The sequence below is a fragment of the Babesia microti genome, chromosome IV (assembly GCF_000691945.2).
Source record: "Babesia microti strain RI chromosome IV, complete genome".
Lineage (NCBI taxonomy): Eukaryota > Apicomplexa > Aconoidasida > Piroplasmida > Babesiidae > Babesia > Babesia microti.
The window spans coordinates 1,265,018-1,281,566 of NC_034969.1; the positions used below are offsets into that span (position 1 = coordinate 1,265,018).

Here is a 16,549-nt window from a genome sequence, read left to right on the forward strand (position 1 = left end):
GACTTAGTATGGAGTCAGAGGGTGATGTAGACCAGGTGATTATACAATTCTATGACCAAAATGGGAATTTTTCGGGTGATCCACTAACGGTACCAAAGAGGTAACGTTACACCAAAATAGCATAACAGTTGACAACTTACAACAACTAATTGGAACGATTCTGAAGGATGATAAACAGCAGTACTCCTTCTTGATTGAGGGGAGATTGCCAATACAAGATAGTTTAGGGGAGACACTTTTCAAAGCTAAAGAAAAAATATCACCTGAAAAAACCCTTAGTATTACTTATTTCCCCAAGCAAATATACCTGATAAGATCCATCACCCGTTGCACCTCTGCACTAGAAGGTAAACCTCAGCTCACGAATAGGGCATAAAGATTCAATATTGGCACTAGAATTCAGCCCCTGCGGGTCTTATATTGCTACGGGAGGGGGAGATAATTTGGTAGACTGATTTACTGATTTAGGTTATACTGTGGGATGTATCTACTGAGACTACGTTGAAAAAATTTCAAGTACATAAGGGATGGGTACTGAGTGTTTGCTGGGCACCTGATGGTAGTAGATTTGCTTCAGCAGGAATGGTATTGACCCAAAATTACAATATCATCGACAAACTAATAGATAAACATATTAGTTTGTCATGCATATGCAAACTATCACTTAGGACTGTGACATATATATTTGGAAAGATGGAAAACAGTACGATAAACCGCTCAAAGGACATACTAAGGTAAACCCGCCTAAATTTAGCCCATAACATCGCTCGTATGGCAACCTATACACCTATTACCCGAAGATGGCAGCACATACTGTATGTTAGCAAGCGGTAAAACCCCATCACTAATGAAGGTAGCATGGATAATACGGTTAGAATCTGGGATGTAATCAGCAATACTTGCTTGAGAGTGTTGTGCGGACATACACAGGGGATAACACAGATTATTTGGTCAGGAGAATCAAATTGTATCTACTCTGCATCAAGAGATACATTTATTAAAGTATGGAATTGTGACAATGGGCAGATTGTACGAGAATTGAGAGGTAAGTTATAAATTACAGTTTCAATTGAAAAATTACTTCACAATTTGCCGCTTGTTTCCTACAATAACAAGGCACATACATAATGATTCTATCATTGCTCAGTACCTAACACAACAATCTCCAAATTATATTAACCTAAAATGTATATTGAAAACCCATTATGTTAATGACTATTCTTACATCGATATACTCGAAACGCGCAAAATTTCATATTGGTCATTCTACAACACGCCATGAGCCCATGTAACATTAATTGTCCATATTTCAATCTTTACAAAGTACATTTCAGAGAATAGAATCAAAAGCCGCTAAAAAATGACCAAAACTGAATGACACAAACCAGTGTATAAATGTATAAGAATTTACACACTGATTATATTGGCTACTATCAATGACACCTTAGATAAAGATGGCTTAAGGATAAACCATGGCAATTAATCACAGAATTCTCTGATATTTTTCCATATTCACTATATAATCAACATCCCTCTGGAGGGATAAAAACTTACCTAAAATGCCATTTGAATAATTGCTCTATCTACAACGTTATACCTCCATCTCCCCTACGTATTTCATTCGTTTACGTAATAAAACTTTAGCGTTTACACTAAATGAATATTGCTGGATATGTTAAAAAAATGTTTAAAAAATACTTATATAGGCCATGGCCACTGGGTAAATACTCTAGTGAGCAACACCAAAAGGGCACTAAAAGGAGGTCCCTATGGGTCACTAGAATTTGCCAAGAAGCGCCTAAAATTTGACACACTCTCCCAAGCAATATCGCACGCCAAATTCGTATATAAACAGCTACTATCCATGGTATTACATCACATTAAAATAGGTTGGAACGGAACGAATCCTCTCTGGGTCTGACGATAATACATTGTGTATCTGGACGCCGCAAAGCAGTTCTAAAGAGGTCTGCCGAATGACTGGACACCAACAATTGATTAATCACGTGACGTTTTCCTCCGATGGAAGATTCATCGCATCCGCTTCCTTTGATAAGTCATTGCGTCTCTGGTGCGGAAACACTGGAAAATTTATCAAAACGCTGCGGGGACACGTAGGCAGGGTTTACCGCATCGCCTGGAGCCCCGATGACAATTTGATCGTCAGTGCCAGTGCAGATTCTACACTAAAACTTTGGGACATCAACACTGGGAAGCTTAAATTTGATTTGCCAGGGCACTTGGATGAAGTGTACGTGGTTGGTTGGAGTAACGACGGGGGCGTAGTCGCCTCAGGTATGTATATGGCCCCACTGTTATACGGTCCAACTTTATTAACTTAGGTGGGAAAGATCGCATACTGCGCATATGGCGTCATTGACATCGCTTTCATCCAGTCTGTGCTCCTCTCAACTTCAAATGTGCGAACTAGTAATTGCTCGTCAGTACAATTCCGTAGTGGCTAGCGTCGCAAAGTACCTAATGCTCAACTCACCTTCCACCCTATATAGCATTTCTAGATATACAAAAATAGAACTAAATGAGACCAAAAATGCACTAATATTGCTTGTCCTTCACGACATAGTCCGACCTGATACCCGTGTCCATCCCGACACTGGTACTCAGGTCTACTACACAGTACTGCTTGAGAATATATTGAACAGATTACTCCTACCCGTGGTACTGACTGTTGTTGGCCATGTTTACTCTAAAATCCACTCACAATTGTTACTTCAGTTCGCCAAATATGGTTATTTATGTCTAGAGAAGTGCGTCTCCCTCACCTACAGTGATATCGTTAGCGCCAATAACACTCTACTTGGACAGGAATTGATAGATACGTTTGATAATGAAGAATACGCCAAGATAACCCTATCAAATGCACTCAACGACCTGATCCTGTACCAATTAATCGCAACTACTACAACAACTGCTGCTATTGGTGTCTACGAACCAGAGCTTAACGTAAACTGCTTGGCACCACTGGCATATAGGCTAAATTTGGAATCTTTGGCCCGGCTGCTGTACAATCAAGTGACTATGACTTCACTCAGGAAGTGATTGAAAATGCGTCCATGCGAATTGGGCACATTCCCGTGGCCAAAACGGTACTATTGGCGCTGATAGCAAACGGGATACCTATGACACCAGCACAAATACACGATTATATTACAAATTGTTCAAGAGATAGTACCATAACGCTTGATTACACGGCACGCATACTTTCAGGCTTGGCTCGCCATCCTGATGGCGTAGTTACTTTATCCACTAAGGACGACTATTCACCAGAGCCCATGTATGCTATTAATGTCAAGCGTTCAAGGGAATTGATGCTACACCGAGTATTGTTTGGGTATTTCCATGTCTATGTAGATGCATCGAGCGATCTTGCGGAATTATGGGAGCTAGGATTTGGAATCTGCTTGCCGTTAGAGATAATAAGTTTTGGAACCCGCAGTACGTGAGTCAGCAGGCCCTAATGCCCCTATCCACAGTGAGGTCTCTGTTGTATTCGTTATCTTTGAGGGGCTATATTCGGATCCATGAGATATCTGATACTAAACTGCAGAGCGCCCCTGGCGCCACAAATTTTGCCCCTACTCTCCCCGCTGGCATGAAGCAGATGCAATCGTTGCATTTTACATCTAACATCATCATGTCTAGCGCTAAAATAGTACAGGACTGCTACAAAATAGCCTCCAACCTTATACACAGAGGGAACTTAATTTCAAATGGCAAAATTAACATGGGTCCCTCATCTTCCCAGTGGAATTTGGACAGAATTACAGGCCGTCAGGCCGAAATGGATTTGTTGGAGCAAAGCCTATTGCATGCGGCTAAGTTATTACTGTTACTCACAAATTCTATGTGATATAATCATCGTAGCTGCTTATTTATGAATCGTCGATTTTCATTACCGATAACGTTGCAGTTGTCTTGTTCGTCATATCCTGTATGCGCTGGTCCATGGAATAGATTTACTGTATAAAATACTTACTGAGCTTTGTTTAAGGCCTGGATACCTTTCTCTGTGCAACTATATACATTTTGGCATTAAATTTTGTGTTTTAAAAAATATTTTTTTAAGTGTTGTATATATTTTTATAATCATCTGTTTATGACTCATTAGCTTGATTACTTAGGGTTATTAATTGGTTTTATTTGTCTGAATGGCGCACGATTTAATCTGAAATGAATGAATATGTAAATAGCAATGCCTGGCGAGATAATATACCCAAATTGATAAGCTGAACTTAATACCAATGAATGTTAGTAACTATTAAATCGACAAACGAACAATTCTATTGTGATTATTTACAGAAATTGGTACACATCAACATAAAATTCTATTAAATAGATAAACTTATAGAATGGGAAGACTGACAATTGTATTGCCATAGTACATATGCACAAGCAAATGGTTATGCGAATTTAGATAATTATTAAAACCAAACCATTGGGTTTATCCCTTTCAATAGATAGGTTGACTAAGGGGCAATATATGTATCTTGCTGTCACCCTGGTGGTATATCACAGCACGCAACTACTTGCAGACAGACACAAGCAGAATAAATCAGCCTAAATTTGGGAGGGGTGGTTTCAGGTGTTATAAAATGGAGTACAATGACTGTTATATGGGCACAACTGCTCGTAGAGAAACGCATAAGTCGGGAATATTTATCGCCCTTATGTGCCTGGCAGCCCTAGCTGGATGCATAGCGCAGACAGTCTCCATTTTCGTATACGACTGGTGGAAAATTAGTAAAATTACATACAACTACCAATACAAAGGCATGGATAGGCAACATCTTGTGGGCCCTACAGAATATGGACTGGAAACTGTCAGTTACGACAACGGAAGAGTGTTAGTCAATTGGAAACAAAGAATCGAACGAACAAAGGTAGAACCACACTTTATAATGTAGACAAAGGGATATAATGCAATTCAGTACAATTCGAATGATTTAAATGATATTGAAGTATTTGCCTCTAATTGCCCACCATCTTGCCAAGAGGCAATCGCTACTCGCATAACAGGCTACGAGACTATCAAGTCTATGAATGACATAATAAAGATTGTGACAATCATTTGTTCTGTGGTAGTGATACTTAGCATTGTATGGTCCGTTTTTTTTGGCAGACATTTAGCCATATGCGTAAGAATATAGTCAATTTAGTGCGTTTGGTTTGCAGCTGCTACAGGAAGTACAGCTACTTCGTATACGTGGCATTATAATACGTATGAAAGTTGGAATGCAATCATTTCTAGCCAACAATTACCGAAGCCAGTGTTAGGTAACGGCCTTTATCTGAATCTTTTAGGAGCCGGCCTTTACGTACTTGCAGGAATCGGGTTTTTAATAACAATGGCCATAAGCCGATATATTTACCACGGCCATATTAAAAAATTACTCAAAGCACAATACTCTGAGCTGCAAAATAACGATATTTCGACTCAATTCAATTGTAAGTACTCATTTGCACAAGCCAATCCACAAATTGGGAATGGTATTGTAGCCCCTATGATGAATGTTTGGAGTTCTCAAAACAATGCAGTCCCTTTTAGCCAGCCTGGTTTGCATCCTAACAGTAATGGATTTTGGAATGGACCCCAGGGCAACTTTATCCCGCCAGGCATTTAGGTTTCAGGCATCCCTACCAAGCAAATATGATTAGTAATACAAAATACATAACGAAGTAAGTAAGATAGTCAATCTTTAATAATGAAGAATGAAGTCGAAATTTAGTTAGAGCTATGTTAAAAGCAAGAGTTGTGGCTTGGATGATAAGTGGCCAGCCATAGACATACATAGACATATACACTTAATTAATATATTATAAATTATAACCAACACACTGAACATTGCATGAATATTATTAGATAATGGTACGCATAGTGTACAGATGTAAGGCTGTAACAGATAGTGAGTTTATCGGGTCAGTGGGGAACACAAGAATTCACTCTCCTATTTAGTCTGTTTTCATATTTTAAAAAATATTAGACGGGAGTATAAAGGATGGCAAAAAAACCTGATCCAGACCAAGTAGTGCATGGTATGTATACCTTCATCCAGTGTACCTTAGGCAATTAGGAGGCGAACCAGCGGCTTCTAGCGTTCTAGCTCCAAAACTCGGCCCTCTCGGCATGTCGCCGAAAAAAATCGGCGATGATATCGTCAAAGAAACCATGGCTTGGAAGGGGATCAAAGTCACCGTCCATTTGATTGTTCAAAATAGACAGGCCAAGATTGAAATCAAGCCAACGGCTACTGCACTATTGATCAGGGAATTAGCGGAGCCACCCAGGGATAGGAAAAAAGTCAAGAATATCAAACATAGCGGCAATTTGACTTTTGATCAAATTCTCAATGTCTCTCGCACCATGAGGCCTCACTCAATGGCTAGGGAATTCAAAGGCACAGTTAAAGAAATTCTCGGAACTTGCAATGCCATAGGCTGTACTATCGATGGAAAGAAGCCCAGGTTGTTGCAGCAGCTTATAGACTCGGGCGAAATCGAGATTCCGGCCATGTGACCCAATTACCAATTAATTATTACGAAGTTAGTTATAGACTAGACAAACGCTATACCTACAGTCTATGATTGAACTACTAATTTGCATGTTTAAACGCTGTTTCAACCAATACATGGGTGTATTGCGTCGGAATAGATGTTGATTAGCCTAATTATGGATCAACTTGCTGTTATGGGGCGTAATAAGAAGTTGCGCATATGGGCCGCGTTATAAGGGGTAAGTCTGGAGTGAATAGACGACGGCGCTAGGGTGTTCCCCTTCGTTGTGTCAATGCGTGTTGAAGATTGTGTAATTTAGGTCAGAGGAAGGGGCGAGGGTCAATCTTTAAGGCGCACGTCCACAAGCGTAAGGGCCCGGTTAAGCTGAGGAAGTTGGATTATGCAGAGAGACATGGGTACATAAGGGGCGTGGTGAAGGACATTTACCATGATCCCGGAAGGGGGGCTCCAGTGGCCGAGATTGCGTTTAGGAAGGTGTACAAATTTGGCCTGGAGAAGGAGAAGGTCGTTGCGATCGAGGGTATGCACACTGGTCAATTCGTCTACTGCGGAAAGAATGCAAGTATCAACATAGGAAACGTGCTACCTCTCTCTAGCATGCCGGAGGGCTCAGTCGTTAGCAGCTTGGAGAACAAGCCCGGGGATCGCGGCAAACTGGCCCGCACTTCTGGCGCGTACGCTACAATCATCAGCCACTCGGAAGATGGAAAGAGCACTCGCGTTCGCCTTCCTTCCGGCGCGAGAAAGACCCTGAAGTCTTCTACCCGTGCGGTGATCGGCGTTGTCGCCGGCGGCGGCAGGATCGACAAACCCATACTTAAGGCCGGTGTCGCTTACCATAAGTACAAGGCCAAGCGAAATTGCTGGCCCAGGGTAAGGGGCGTTGCTATGAACCCTGTGGAGCATCCTCACGGTGGCGGTAACCACCAGCACATAGGCCACCCGTCAACCGTCGGTAGATCTGCCCCTCCTGGTCAAAAGGTCGGCCTCATTGCTGCTAGGCGCACTGGACTCATTAGGGGAGGAAAAAAATCCACTACCAAAGACACATAGTCACTAGTAATTCTTTATCATTCAACTGTCACGGGTTTGCGCGTATCCGGCTTGTTAGTTGCTCCATTAGTGTTGCCTGCTAGTTATATTTTTATATACAATAATTATTTATTTTGTTTTGCCACATACTATATATGTATTTTTCTCTTACTTTTCATATGGGCAGTCATGTCTGGCATGTTGAGGTTGTTTGTTAGACCTCCTGCGGTAAATGCGACTGTGTTACTGCGTAAGATACCTCAAATGTCTTCTAAAGAAGTTATTTGGACCTTTGAAGACTTATCTCACATGAAAAAAATCGCTAACACACATGCTGAGTCATTGTTTTTTGCCTGTACTAGTAGAATCCAATCCTTTCTCCCCCAATTAGGGTATAAAAATTCAATTGTTCACTCAGAATTACCGGAATTGTCAGAATATTATTCGCCCATTACAAGTCTACACTGAAAGATAACAAATTAATTCATAACATTAACGATTTTATCCTAAACGAATGTGAAGAAGGGATGTCGAGTAGTGAAATTTGGAATTATTGTACGGCAAATGACTCGGTTTTGCTATATAAGGGATTCTTTTTGTTAGATATCATTTAATATAGGAACAGTTTCATGAATAAACAGTTACACTGTCGGATATGGAAGAGTATTGTAGCAAATGTATCTGCTATTTCATACAGAAGCCTTATTTAACCCCTTCTGACACAACCATTTTATTAAAATGTCATCATTCTCTTTTAAATTCTGAGCATCGTAATTTGTTTTCTGAAGCTGATCTAATCAGCTTTAAATCGCAACTAATGGAGATGATCATCCAAGCCATCCATCAATTAAACAGGTTCCATCCTTCAGATATCAACGTATTTATTGCTGAAAATATTGAATTGGACTCTTTCTACGTACGTTTTATTTGATTTCAGAATAACATTACGGAATTGAATGTCTACTATACAAATATCCTCAACTACATTGAAAACAATCCGAATATACTCAACGCTAATCAGAGCCTATGCGTAATAGGTTCATGTGTTAAATTTTTGGAGATAAATGAAGAGGTGATTTAAATTTAATAAAGATATATATTGGAGCTAAACGAGTCATTACTCGTATTTTAATGGAGTTGACCAGGTAAAGTGTATTTAAGTCAGTAGAAACGAAGTTTTGGAGCCCCCCAAATCATTTTTAACATTCAAAAAACTCTGCGACATAAAGTACTGGAATTTTGATTTGATGAAATGTAATGAATATTAATCTAGGCCTAATAGATACCATTGCCAACAGCAGTTATTGCATAATCAATGATCAACAAATCGAATTTATCAGCTGCATTGACGAAATAATCAAAAATTTTCATCTTAATAAAATGGAAACATATGTAAGCGAATATAATTTGGGGAAATCAGATGATAAATTGTACGATACAAGTCTAATTGACGAAATTACACATGTTAAACGGGGCTGGACGACTATGTGCTTGAATGACCAACTAGATTATTTACGCGCAATTAAAAATAAAGCGCAAACCCGTGACAGTTGAATGATAAAGAATTACTAGTGACTATGTGTCTTTGGTAGTGGATTTTTTTCCTCCCCTAATGAGTCCAGTGCGCCTAGCAGCAATGAGGCCGACCTTTTGACCAGGAGGGGCAGATCTACCGACGGTTGACGGGTGGCCTATGTGCTGGTGGTTACCGCCACCGTGAGGATGCTCCACAGGGTTCATAGCAACGCCCCTTACCCTGGGCCAGCAATTTCGCTTGGCCTTGTACTTATGGTAAGCGACACCGGCCTTAAGTATGGGTTTGTCGATCCTGCCGCCGCCGGCGACAACGCCGATCACCGCACGGGTAGAAGACTTCAGGGTCTTTCTCGCGCCGGAAGGAAGGCGAACGCGAGTGCTCTTTCCATCTTCCGAGTGGCTGATGATTGTAGCGTACGCGCCAGAAGTGCGGGCCAGTTTGCCGCGATCCCCGGGCTTGTTCTCCAAGCTGCTAACGACTGAGCCCTCCGGCATGCTAGAGAGAGGTAGCACGTTTCCTATGTTGATACTTGCATTCTTTCCGCAGTAGACGAATTGACCAGTGTGCATACCCTCGATCGCAACGACCTTCTCCTTCTCCAGGCCAAATTTGTACACCTTCCTAAACGCAATCTCGGCCACTGGAGCCCCCCTTCCGGGATCATGGTAAATGTCCTTCACCACGCCCCTTATGTACCCATGTCTCTCTGCATAATCCAACTTCCTCAGCTTAACCGGGCCCTTACGCTTGTGGACGTGCGCCTTAAAGATTGACCCTCGCCCCTTCCTCTGACCTAAATTACACAATCTTCAACACGCATTGACACAACGAAGGGGAACACCCTAGCGCCGTCGTCTATTCACTCCAGACTTACCCCTTATAACGCGGCCCATATGCGCAACTTCTTATTACGCCCCATAACAGCAAGTTAGTGGCTCCGGTATGTAACCGTACAACCACACGATTTGGCCAAATAGGCATTTGCGCGGCATGGAACTGACCTGCGCACGGGTGTTCCTGCATAAATGCAACTTAGACACCCGAACCTCGGCCTCATTAACGCCTAGACAGTAAAATACATAACATGCCTAATTCTCTACCCCTATCCAATAACACCCGTCCAAATCACCGTCAACAATCCTACATTGATACACTCTGCCGTTTTATATCCTACTTGTCAATTTTCGTATCTTTCGCCAGACAGACCCACACACTTGCTCAGTCACCACCGCTCCCTGCTTTTACACTCAGGATTCCTGGATTTATCTCTCCATTCCAGGTGCCATTGGTCCATAATGAACCTCTACTCGCCAATAAAAACCTCCCAACCACTCAACTGACCTCGACGTCCAGACTGACCTGGACCCCCAGCCTAAACACGCGTAACACGGGCGACCATAACAGATGGCGCTCGTTACACTCTGCACAATTACCCCCCGTAGATTCAAAATACCGCGTCCTACGCCACCCCGAGGCTGCCAAAGACCAGGCCCCGACAAATAGCCATACAGGCGGTAACCACCAAGACAACAGACGCGGAAACGCTGAAAAGTGGCTGTCGCTCGCCCAAAATATAATACCTGCCCGTGTAAATACCACATACAACAAGGGCGCGTATGTTACCGGGCCTATACATGCGGGGCTAGTCTACGACGCTGTCATAACAAAGTTTCTAAACTACAAACACGCCCTGGTCTCGATCGTTTCAAATGATGCCAAATGTATCCTCATAAATGACGTCCTATGGAATGAAAACACCCATTATACATACCCAAATCTTTTTTCTCAACGCGCAAGCGCCATACTAGGGGCCTGGGCTCATTTGGGAAGACGCCGTGTGCTCCCCATTAGGACAATCTCCCCACTTTCGTACGATGTAAAACAACGACCATACGTCACAATCGCACTGGACAGGACTCCAGACTACTATCCCCCGCTGACTCGGGGAATGATCGTCAACGGAATTCCTGTCTGCCGACACGGTGACTCCATCGTTTTTAGGTCCCTGCATGGGAACTACCACCTGGACATGTTTCTCTCCCGATGCACTTTAGACAACAAATTCAGCATGGACGCTGGCATAGAAGAGCTCTTTTTGCCTGGAGAAGTGGTTGAACTGGAGGTTCTATCCCCTCCAAGGCTGCCTTACATCTCATCCTTTTTGGCGAGGCTGCCCCTCAATTCTCCCGTACGAAACAGGTAACTGTCCTTTGCACGTAGATGGGCTGAGATATTTCCCATGCACAGGGAGGCTTTTCTCGGACCTAAGATGTCTTTACGCCGCAGGGTCCCACGGAATAGGCCATTTGCCGCTACCCACTCGCCTCCTCGCTTTCCATTTGACGTCAGTGACAGTGGCAAGTACATGGTCAAGGGGGTCAGTGACAGTGGCAAGTACATGGTCAAGGGGGTCAGTGACAGTGGCAAGTACGTGGCCAAGGGAGTTAATGACGCTGACAGGTACATGGTCAAGGGGGTCAGTGACAGTGGCAAGTACGTGGCCAAGGGAGTTAATGACGCTGACAGGTACATGGTCAAGGGGGTCAGTGACAGTGGCAAGTACATGTCCAAGGGAGTCAATGACGCTGACAAGGCCCTGAAAACTCGCCCCCCAGTCGTCATGCCGACAGAGAGCGTGACGCTGAGGGATTTCCTAAAGAGTGTGAACGGGAGGATGGATATGGTTTCCAAGTACGTGTTCATGAAGACACGCCGGCGTATTGGCGCAGACTGCTTAATATCTCCAAATATGGCCAAAAGCTTTTACAACGTCATTTCGCAGTCACAGAAATTCACAGACATCGACGGGGCCCTGGAGGCCACTGAATTACGCGCCTTAACAAACACAGGACCCAAAAAATACCACACGGTCGTCCTAATCGGATCTGCCATCAGCGGCAAGACAGAGCTCTTCCGTTCACTATGCGCCCACGCCCAAAGTGCCACACGAGGGGCTGCAGACGGTACCCCCACGGGGCACGAGTTTGGGCTGGCCAGCGTAGAGACTGGGGGACGCAGGTACTTGCTTTTCGATGCCCCGGGACATCCGGCTTTCGCCAAGATGACGGAAGGCCTACTTGGTGCCTCGGACATTGCAGTCGCCGTGGTCTCCGCGAAGGAGGGCCTCCAAGAAGCCATGCAGAGACAAATACAGCGATGCGTTAACTTAAAACTACCGCTGGTGGTTTGTGTCACTGATTGTAGCGATTGTGATAGGGGCCTGGAGGATATCACATTGGGCCTTTCTGTAGCAGGCGTAACACTGCAACCACTTGGCCCTACCCAGCTGATACAAATGCAGTCCCAGCCGTCTCCCCAGTCCATATACGAGGCCCTGTCTACAATGCCTTTGCCAGAGGCCGAGGCTCTTGCTGGAGGTGGCGTGGTAATAGATTCTGGCGTTGCCAGAGGTGTGGGCAGGTACGCCCTGGCCGTGTTGCAGGAGGAGTTGGAGAGGAGGGACTTCATAATATACAGCGGGCAAAGCATCGTAGCCAAAAGGCTTTTCGGATTGGACCTCAAGCCCATAGCTGCCTCTAACCCGGGAGACGCTGTTTACATAGCTGGATTGGACTGTCTTATCCCCCCGGGCACGGCGTTCGTCAGGGCGTCCAATGAGCAGGACGCCAGGGAAATTTGCGCGCTGATGCCCCAGGGATGTCAGGCTATGCCGTCCGAAGAATTTTCCCCGCAGGTAAGTGCCATAACAGCGCAGCAACCCACTTTGCAGGTAAACTCCTGCGAAGTGGGTTACGCATTGCGTGTTGACTTAGGGGAGGCGAGGCCTAGTACCTGCAGTGGTCAAGAGCCATTCCTTGGGCACAGCCGAGGCGATCTCTACGTCTCTGAGGGGGCTTTTAGTTGAAGATACACCGAGTGACGTCAGATACGGGCCCGTGACGGCAGCGCCCGGGGTGATGACGAGCGGAGACATCCACAGGGCATCACCAAACGGAATAATTTTCCTGTACGGTATGGGATGCCCAAAGGACCTTCTTGCGGCTGCTAGCAGGCGGGGCGTTAGCATAATTTCGTGCAGTTCTATGGATGAAATTTTGTCCCTGGGCATGGGTGAGCTTGAGCGCCGGCGCAGCGCCAAGCCCTTGGGTGGGGTTTTGACGGGAACCGCCATTGTTGGCAAGGTTTTTGGCGCCGTGAAGGTAGTTGGACTTAACTTAGGACAAGAAAGCAGCGGGATTCACAGTTCAGAGCGGCAAGATTTTGGGCGGTTCCCCCGCCAGAGTAATTCGTAACGGTGAGGTGATTTTTGTTGGACAGATTGCATCGCTGAGGCACACCAGGAGCGAGGTTTCCACTGTTTCCGACACGGGAGGGCTAACACTTGCGGGTTTTGACGACTTTATGGTTGGAGACACCCTCGAATGTTACTCTCGCTAGGCGGGTTGGATATAACTGTATATTATTTGTTTCATTTTATTTTTTAGTATATTGATGAATTACCGCTAGTCTACAGTATAGTGCATTCGTAAGGCTGAGCGCTTGGTGTGTATGCCTGTCCCATATTTCTCGGGGGGTGTAGGGGGGCCAATGTCAACGACCAACCCAACTAGGATAACCTCCGAATGGGATGACATACAGGTAAAATTCGGTAACTACGTGCCGCTGCCGACAGAAGAAACTGAGGAAGAAAAAACACTAAACTTAATTGAGCAGTCGGAACGACTGGTCCAGATCTCGGAGGAGGCTATCCGCGCCAAGCGTCTGGAGAAACTGAAGAAGAGGCACAATTCTAGAAAATATGGCTCTCCGATAGACGTATACAGCGATGATTTTGTGGAAAATGTCACTAACTACTCAAAGGAGGCACCTGTGATAGTATTTTTGTACGATCAGACAGGCCGCACCTTCCAGGCTCTTAAGGGCGGCTACGAAATACTAGCCAGGCGATTCCCTGATACCAAGTTCGCCATTGGCGAGGCTAAGCGCATAGTTTCTAGTTCAGGCAGAACGGCCCCCTCCGCTTTGCTCGTGTATAAAGGCGGCGCCTGCGTCGCACAGGCAGGCGCAGCCCAGGTGATCGCCATGCAGGGCTCCCACTTGGCGGATAGGAGCATCGAGGAGCGGGCTGCGGAGGCGATCCTTGACTTTATCGTGCGCTCCGGCGTTGAACTGTCCCGCGGCAATGTTTTGGATTCGGACTCAGACGCCTCTGATTCGGGCATTGGGAGGGCAGTATTTGGGGCTGCGGAGCGGGATTCCGACGATTCCCGCAGCGACGAGGAGTACGAGCGGAAAAAGTCTAGGGCCTACACTTCTAACTTGCTGAACAGGGTGTTAAACAACCGAGTTTGACGTTTGTAATTTTACTTAGCTGTGGCGCCACTTTGGGCGGGCGCTAGTAGGGGTAGGTAGGTGCGTAAAATTATTCTAGTGTACAGGGTACGCATGGCGTAGTCAGGTTATCTTATTGATATTGCGACTGAGGGAGGCACTGCTATGGCGGATGGCCAGTTCAACATCTTTGGGTAAGACGACTCGGCTCAGCTCCAGCCCGTGGCTGGGGGCGGGTTCTACGTGCCTGTTCTTCGGGCCGCCCCGGAGCAGCTGCCCTATATAGCCCTCTGGCAGCAGCCCCAGTGCGGTGTAAACTACGTGGGCCACGATATGACGCACCATTTTATAGAGGAAGCGGTCACCTCTGATTAATAGCATATAGCAAGATTCGTCCTTGGCCAGTTCAGCGCTCTCAATGGTGCAGAAGGGGTCCACAGGCCTATTTTTTTCGTTGCCTCGGTACACGTTTCTAAAGTTCTACATCAGGGAAGGTTTACTGTAAAGTCGTGCCTGCCCAGGAAGCTGTTCAATGCAGTTTCCGCCTTCTCCGGGTCAAATTTTATGTTCACTAGGTTAGGCTATCCATTTTTAGATTGGGGGACGTTTATGACAAATTTAGGGAGTGTAATTTGGGTAACTAGGCTATGTGGGTGGGTTGATTCAAATGTAAAATTTGCCCGCCAATCATGATATTACACTAAACATGTGTTAGTTAAAGTGAGACTCACTTGTATCCCGCTTTATCAGCGCCAGATCGGAATTCAGTTGCCAACAGTAGTGTCGATTGAAGGGGTTAGCGGGGCCTACGCTGAACCGATAGGTGTAGATTTTACCGATATTGTCGAACCGCACCATGAACTGAATGAATTTTGTGGTACTTTCGGATCGTTTACGTGTAACATTGCATTTATGCGGATGGACGGGGGGATCATGCGGTTCATCCTGGTGTAGATTTGCATCAAATCCCCATCTAACGGCGGGAACCTGGTGAAAGACCTGTATTGGCATACCATCCCTTGTGCATGTACACCCTTATCCGTCCTGCTGGCCCCTACCAGTGAAAAATTCATAATTTTAGCTTCTGGACTCTGTGCCCCCCCTTCCCCAGCTGGACCTCCTGAAAAGCCGTAGTCTAAGTATTTGCTGCTGGCGTCGAACCCGTGCAACGCAAGCAGGGGCTTTAGCAGGCAATTGGCCACGCTATCCAGCCCGCGGTTGGGGATGGAGCTGCAGAGGGGCATGCCATTCCAACCGTTGAAACGGGTCCCGTCGTAGGAGACCACTAGCAACAGATTCGTAAGCGGTGCCATAATGCCCCCCAAAACGCCTTCTTTGGGCATGTATTCCATTGACACTCGGGGTTTGACCTCGGGTCCGTCACTGGTCAAGGTAGACAGGCTGGAAACTATGCTGATATTTGAAACAGGAGGCAGCTGCGCGCGGCCTATTTGGAAGGCGCTGCGACCAGACTGTGCGACCGGTCTAGCTGCTAATTGTGTGACTAGGAGGATAAGGAGGGGGGGGTGGTACATGCAAGGGGATCATGGCATTGGCATAGGGTAGGTGGGGCGGTTACTGCTACAAACATTGCGAGATGGCTCCCTCTGCCCGTGTGAAACAGCCTCAAGTAGACGTCAAAACGCAACTGGGCCCACAGGCCAGGGATGGTGAGCACGTCTTCGGTGTGGCCCATATATATGCTTCCTTCAACGACACTTTCATTCACGTAACCGACCTGTCCAATAGGGAAACTCTAGCTAGGGTCACAGGTATCCGACCTTTTATTTAGGTGGGATGAAAGTAAAGGCTGATAGGGATGAATCTAGTCCATATGCAGCTATGATGGCGGCTCAAGATGTCGCGGCAAAACTCAAGGAGCTTGGTGTCACTGCCATACACGTTAAACTCAGGGCTACTGGGGGGACTAAATCTAAGACTCCTGGGCCAGGGGCCCAGTCGGCACTGAGGTAAAAACGCATGTTATGCAGATCGCTAGCACGTTCAGGGCTGAAAATTGGACGGATAGAGGATGTCACTCCCATTCCCACGGATTCCACTAGGCGTAAATGCGGCCGCAGGGGCCGCAGGTTGTGAACCCGCCTCAGTTACGTAATTAATGGACACTTTTTAATTCTATATATCCCTATTATT

The 16,549-nt window shown here is 45.5% G+C and overlaps 11 protein-coding genes across 11 annotated transcripts; 9 read left to right on the plus strand and 2 right to left on the minus strand.

Annotated features, from left to right (window-relative positions):
- Nucleotides 1-8: 8 nt before the first annotated feature.
- BmR1_04g08296 (RSA4, NLE1, ribosome assembly protein 4) lies at nt 9-2,380 on the plus strand (the record flags this gene model as incomplete). Its single annotated transcript, XM_021482676.1, has 10 exons — nt 9-100; nt 121-347; nt 370-446; nt 469-585; nt 669-734; nt 755-830; nt 854-1,045; nt 1,707-1,867; nt 1,890-2,295; nt 2,343-2,380. 10 exons carry the CDS (start codon nt 9-11, stop codon nt 2,378-2,380), a joined length of 1,452 nt encoding a protein of 483 aa, XP_021337204.1.
- Nucleotides 2,381-2,418: 38 nt separating this feature from the next.
- BmR1_04g08297 (conserved Plasmodium protein, unknown function) lies at nt 2,419-3,871 on the plus strand (the record flags this gene model as incomplete). The annotated part of the gene is made up of 3 exons (XM_021482677.1): nt 2,419-3,033; nt 3,054-3,352; nt 3,373-3,871. The coding sequence occupies 3 exons, from the start codon at nt 2,419-2,421 to the stop codon at nt 3,869-3,871; spliced, it is 1,413 nt and encodes a 470-aa protein (XP_021337861.1).
- BmR1_04g08310 (conserved Plasmodium protein, unknown function) lies at nt 4,614-5,642 on the plus strand (the record flags this gene model as incomplete). Its single annotated transcript, XM_012794799.1, has 3 exons — nt 4,614-4,901; nt 4,926-5,156; nt 5,178-5,642. 3 exons carry the CDS (start codon nt 4,614-4,616, stop codon nt 5,640-5,642), a joined length of 984 nt encoding a protein of 327 aa, XP_012650253.1.
- On the plus strand, nt 6,018-6,535 carry BmR1_04g08315 (large subunit ribosomal protein L12e; the record flags this gene model as incomplete). Its single annotated transcript, XM_012794800.1, has 2 exons — nt 6,018-6,054; nt 6,075-6,535. 2 exons carry the CDS (start codon nt 6,018-6,020, stop codon nt 6,533-6,535), a joined length of 498 nt encoding a protein of 165 aa, XP_012650254.1.
- BmR1_04g08320 (large subunit ribosomal protein L8e) lies at nt 6,733-7,587 on the plus strand (the record flags this gene model as incomplete). Its single annotated transcript, XM_012794801.1, has 2 exons — nt 6,733-6,751; nt 6,833-7,587. 2 exons carry the CDS (start codon nt 6,733-6,735, stop codon nt 7,585-7,587), a joined length of 774 nt encoding a protein of 257 aa, XP_012650255.1.
- BmR1_04g08325 (conserved Plasmodium protein, unknown function) lies at nt 7,756-9,120 on the plus strand (the record flags this gene model as incomplete). The annotated part of the gene is given in 8 exon segments (XM_021482678.1): nt 7,756-7,958; nt 7,985-8,164; nt 8,186-8,243; nt 8,264-8,482; nt 8,504-8,638; nt 8,659-8,711; nt 8,732-8,820; nt 8,840-9,120. 8 exon segments carry the CDS (start codon nt 7,756-7,758, stop codon nt 9,118-9,120), a joined length of 1,218 nt encoding a protein of 405 aa, XP_021337862.1.
- Nucleotides 9,121-9,141: 21 nt separating this feature from the next.
- On the minus strand, nt 9,142-9,996 carry BmR1_04g08340 (Ribosomal Proteins L2 C-terminal domain; the record flags this gene model as incomplete). The annotated part of the gene is made up of 2 exons (XM_021482679.1): nt 9,142-9,896; nt 9,978-9,996. 2 exons carry the CDS (start codon nt 9,994-9,996, stop codon nt 9,142-9,144), a joined length of 774 nt encoding a protein of 257 aa, XP_021337863.1.
- Nucleotides 10,188-13,501, plus strand: BmR1_04g08341 (Translation initiation factor IF-2; the record flags this gene model as incomplete). The annotated part of the gene is given in 4 exon segments (XM_021482680.1): nt 10,188-11,302; nt 11,324-12,797; nt 12,877-13,263; nt 13,283-13,501. The coding sequence occupies 4 exon segments, from the start codon at nt 10,188-10,190 to the stop codon at nt 13,499-13,501; spliced, it is 3,195 nt and encodes a 1,064-aa protein (XP_021337864.1).
- On the plus strand, nt 13,613-14,416 carry BmR1_04g08342 (phosducin-like protein, putative (PhLP3); the record flags this gene model as incomplete). Its single annotated transcript, XM_021482681.1, has 1 exon — nt 13,613-14,416. One exon carries the CDS (start codon nt 13,613-13,615, stop codon nt 14,414-14,416), a length of 804 nt encoding a protein of 267 aa, XP_021337865.1.
- Nucleotides 14,519-15,747, minus strand: BmR1_04g08350 (tRNA pseudouridine synthase A 1; the record flags this gene model as incomplete). The annotated part of the gene is made up of 4 exons (XM_021482683.1): nt 14,519-14,875; nt 14,896-14,966; nt 15,127-15,256; nt 15,277-15,747. The coding sequence occupies 4 exons, from the start codon at nt 15,745-15,747 to the stop codon at nt 14,519-14,521; spliced, it is 1,029 nt and encodes a 342-aa protein (XP_021337866.1).
- BmR1_04g08355 (small subunit ribosomal protein S14e) lies at nt 15,993-16,492 on the plus strand (the record flags this gene model as incomplete). Its single annotated transcript, XM_012794806.2, has 3 exons — nt 15,993-16,167; nt 16,188-16,365; nt 16,387-16,492. 3 exons carry the CDS (start codon nt 15,993-15,995, stop codon nt 16,490-16,492), a joined length of 459 nt encoding a protein of 152 aa, XP_012650260.2.